The sequence below is a fragment of the Dicentrarchus labrax genome, unplaced genomic scaffold (genome assembly GCF_905237075.1).
Source record: "Dicentrarchus labrax unplaced genomic scaffold, dlabrax2021, whole genome shotgun sequence".
NCBI classification, from domain to species: Eukaryota; Metazoa; Chordata; class Actinopteri; family Moronidae; genus Dicentrarchus; species Dicentrarchus labrax.
Window position 1 is genome coordinate 3679029 of NW_026136713.1, and position 4871 is coordinate 3683899.

General features: G+C 44.4%; 1 protein-coding gene across 1 annotated transcript; it reads left to right on the forward strand.

Annotated features, from left to right (window-relative positions):
- Positions 1 to 423: 423 nt before the first annotated feature.
- Positions 424 to 3105, forward strand: nkx3-2 (NK3 homeobox 2). The gene is made up of 2 exons (XM_051420921.1): positions 424 to 1060; positions 1821 to 3105. Exons 1-2 carry the CDS (start codon positions 691 to 693, stop codon positions 2243 to 2245), a joined length of 795 nt encoding a protein of 264 aa, XP_051276881.1. The 5' UTR covers positions 424 to 690; the 3' UTR covers positions 2246 to 3105.
- Positions 3106 to 4871: the final 1766 nt, after the last annotated feature.

The following is a 4871-nucleotide window of genomic DNA, read 5'->3' on the forward strand; positions in this document are numbered from 1 at the left end:
TTATTTTCGATTTCTGCTCAAGTCTGCTGTTCAGACTCTTACGCACCGCACTCTGCTTTATCTACCTTCATGGATTTTGAACATCACCAGAACAGAATATTCTCCACTTCAGCCAAATCAATCACGAATCATTAATAAAAAATCACCGAGCAATGCTGTTATGAGAAGCCACGCAGAGTTACAGTCTACTCTCCTGTTTTGGGTGAAGTTGCAGCTTAAATAAATATGTGTGGTTGCAACCTGCATGTCAGTTTAGCCTCCTGTGAAAACTTCGACCAAACTTGTGTTGAACTTTTTCCCACCCGGTTGAAAGCAGCATGACGTCGTTTACAGTGCCCAATCGTGAAACGGCTTTCCTCCTCTCCAGGCCAATAGGAGACGGCGAGGAGTGCCTGTCAGTCACAGGTGAGGGTGGATGGTAAAAAAAAAAAAACTGGGTGAAAAGGGCCGGAGACTGGAGCGAGCCCGGGCTGATGGCAGAGCTATGCGGAGGAGAAGCATCGCGCCTGCGGATGTAGCAGAAACTTTCCACGGCTTCTCCCGCGGGGATGCGACCAGGAACCAACACTGGAGGGAAAAACAAGTTAAGCGGCAGCAGGAGGGAATAGCCTAAAATGTGGATGAACTGACATTTACTCCACTATCCGGCCCGGTTAATTACTCAACTTGAAGAACTTCGCTTTTTTGAAAATGGCCGTTCGTGGCAACTCGCTGATGCCTTTCTCGATCCAAGCCATCCTGAACAAAAAGGACGACAGCCGACACTTGCCAGATTTGGACATGTGCTTCTCCAAGACGGCGTGCTGGAAAATATTTGGGGAGATGAACGGCGGGTCTCGGAGAGACGATGGGGAGGCTTGTGAGCCGACGGACCAGAAAAGCTACGACTCGGACTCGGGACTCAGCGATGACGACAGCAAGACTACGGCCGTGTGCAAGTCGGAGAAGGACGGGGACCCTGCGTCGGACGTGCCGGAGGAGAGTTTGCAGGAGGAGACGGACCACGAGTCTGCAGCTGCGGAAAACGCAAAGAGTGACAGTGAGCCCAATAATGCTACGGGTGAGTAGGACAGAAAGACTAATATGAAACTGTACACAGAGTAAAAATAAAGTGTGGCTCTCTGATGCACAACGACTGAATGCAACTTCTGTCTTTAAAACAGATACATCTGACTTAAAGCCTTTTAATACTGCTGGTACAGTTCTCCAGAAGCATAACGAGTGCTCTGATTGTGTTATTGTGGGATATCAGGCCTATTTGCAAAACCTCTTTGCATCCTGATAACCTTTACGCACGAATTGTCCTACTTTTACGCACGGTTATAAATGGATGCCCTACCGCATATAATCAAACTGTGTCACTATAGGACTAACTGATGTGGATTTATTGGAGTCCCCAGGACTTTAAATTCATGTATTCTGCATTTGCACGATTTAATTCTGGAGAAACGTTATAAACTACCAGAAACACGCGGTTAAGTCTGTTTAAAGGAAATAAACTCCAGCTCGTACTAAATAAACATCTGCACACCAGTTGTGATCTTAAGGTCTGAATAAAAACTCAGATCAGACATTTTCCACTTTAATTTGAAAACTACAGCATCCAGTGACCTTTCGTCGTGCATTCGTGGCAGATCATTTCTGACAATTTGCTAAAGAACCTGGAAACACTTTTCTGTACAAGTGTGCACACTTGTTTGCATTTTTTGTTCCAGTCGCATCCAAAAAACACACGTGATTCCAGCTGTGTTAAAACAACAAACAAATACAGGAATTTACTTGCATGTTTCATCTCTCCCTCCCTCCCTCCTCCCCCCCAGACTCCAGCACCCTGGACGAGAAGGGCCTGGACCAGCCCAAACAGCGGAAAAAGCGCTCCAGGGCCGCGTTCTCTCATGCGCAGGTCTTCGAGCTGGAGCGCCGCTTCAACCACCAGCGGTACCTGTCCGGACCGGAGCGGGCGGACCTGGCGGCCTCTCTGAAGCTCACAGAGACTCAGGTCAAGATCTGGTTCCAGAACCGCCGGTACAAGACGAAACGCCGCCAGATGGCCGCCGACCTGATGGCGTCGACCCCGGCGGCGAAGAAGGTGGCGGTGAAAGTTTTGGTGCGGGACGACCAGAGACAGTACAGCCCGGGAGAGATCCTGCGGCCCCCGCTGCTTTCCCTGCAGCCGTCCTACTATTACCCCTACGCCTACTGCCTCCCTGCATGGACACTCTCGGCGTGTGCGGGGAATCAGTGAGAACTTGATGACTGTATTTATTCTTTTTTTTTTTTGTTTGTTTGATTATTTTGCTCCCAGGAAATCAAACTAACTATATATATTTTTTCCTGACAAGAGGATGAGACCTGATGGGACTGTTAGTTTGCTCAGCGTCTCTGATTGAACTGCCTCATCGTGCTGTGCAGGCCAGACCAGGGGTTCCCAAACAGTTTTTTTTGTTTGTTTTTTTTACATCCTCAAATACTTTAAACCGACTCCTTCTTTCATGTAGTAAGAGTCTGTCCCAAGGAACCCTGTTAAAGAAGATATTTCTCACGATTTAGACAATAAAATCACAAGTGTCTGAACTGTAGCTGAGCGGGGAGACTGGACCTCCTTATTAAATGTCAATATGTTAACCTCTGAGGAGTGACACAGTAATAACATTAAAGTATTCCTCTCTTTACTCGGGAGCCCCTCAAGGACCTCTGAACCCCACTGTGGGACCCTGCGGCCTAAATAGACTGAAAATGTCACCTTATGTTGGTTTATATTTTACATGCGCCTTCCTACCTCTGCAGTGATTGGAAATAGGCATATTCCATTGACGTTTCATATTAACTGTCTCTGTTACAGGTTGTGTTTTTTTTTTTTTTTCTTGCTGTGTTTGTAAAGGTAAGATATTTCAGCACTTTTGACCATATACGTTACATTATTTCAATGTAAAAAAAAATAATGCATTATAGTGTGGGCATGTACAGTGTCAGGCGGTTTCTTGTGTCATTGGCCTGAAAGTGACGGTGACTAAACCAACTTCTAATTGAAATGTACATGTGTTATTTTGTGTTAAATGACTGTTTAGATCGAAAAACATTAAAACATATCAGGCATTACCACCATTTGGAGGCAATTTTATTTACAGGTTTTTATAATTATGTAAGTGTAGTATTGGGACAGATACATTTTTTTCTACTTGAATAACAATAACAGAGCAGTCCGATTTGACTAAGAACGAAAAGAATTAACAACACGTTTACTATCAGTGACTGATTGGCTGAGAAAAAAAGACAAATTCACTATAAGTTAGTGTTTTAAATCATAACAAGCCTTGCTTTCTCTTACAAACGGATACAAACTGGATGTTTTGCGCTCTTCTTTTCAGACCAAACGGCACTCAGCGTTTAAATAAATGAAAGTAGCCTGCACATAATACTTATAAATGATTTCTCATTTTGTCAATATCAGACTAGTTTCGGGCAGATTTGTGTGTTTTGGGAGCACGCACACGAATAACAATATAATAAAACAAGAAGGAGCAAACATGCAGTAAATCGAAACCCATTCAGTTTCTTTTTTAAGTTATTTTTCCCGCGCATTGTCGCCGGTAAAGCGGGTTTCCACAAACTTCCCCAAGATGTTCGAGCTGTACGCTCAGACCTTGTAGGTGTCATCTGGGCCACTATGACTTTCTTTCCCAAAACACCTGTCAAACAATGATGAATAGCTCTGTGACTCCCGGACAGGGCAAAGTGACAGCTACCTTGAAGGCTGCATGTCAACACAAGGAGAGGAGTATTCCGGGGTTAAGGAGGCCCATGTCACTGCGACTGAACTGAAGTCAAAAAAGGGAAAAAGGGTCTAATTTTGGGTTGTTGGCAGATGGCAATCAATATCTTTTTTTCACACAGAAAAACTAATTAAAGCTATTGTCTTTTTAATTTTAGACCTAATTCCGGAATTGAACTATTACAGGAGTACTTTGAGCTGTTCTTCTGTCTCCAGTAACTGCCTGAATGTTAAGTCGGGGTCAGCAGGGAGCTGCTGTACATCCGCCATCCATCTTTGGCCTTATACAATACCTACAACCATTGCAGACTTGCACAGTCTGTGCGAAGCTGTGTATCAGGAATAAAAAGTTATATGTGTAGTTGGCACTGACAGATCAGACAAAGAATGTGTGACAGATGTGCAAGACAATCACAACTGCTACAGCCCAGATGTCACTTATAAGCTTATATGTGGACAACGAAAGCACCAAAGTGTTATTTATGTGGACACAGCCACGAACATCTGTATTTTAGCACTGCGCAGTGACACTGCGCTTTTACGCACGTATTACGCGCCAACACTGGGGTATGCGCAGGGTTTGGTTAATCAGTGCCCCATCTTCTTTAACCTTGTATGGTAAAAAAAAAAAAAAACTGTCTTCCTCCCCACGAACGGCGCCTATATCTCCTAAAATCTGATCTCCTTGATGCAGGTATTCACGCCACCCGAGGCCATCTCCAGCGGCACTGATGCTCCTCATTGGCTGCTCTGAGGCTTAACGGACAGAGAGGGATACTGAGGAGTGGACCGTCCCACATAACTTCCTTTCATACCTGCATGTGGAGATATCTGATACAGAGGGACATATCGCGGCTCTTTCTCCTTTCAACCTGCGATTGTTAAAATGCAAACACCCCCATCGGTGTGCATGAACCCCGTTCCAGCGTCTTATTGGATTTTTTCATTATTTCACGTTTAGTGCGTGGGAAATTATTCTCATTGTATTTATTAATTAGGCTGTGACTGTAGACCATATTTTCACAGAGATTTTCCCTGGAAAATCAAATCAAATTTAAAGGGGAGACTCCCCCACAATATGTAGGCCTAGTTTATTTAA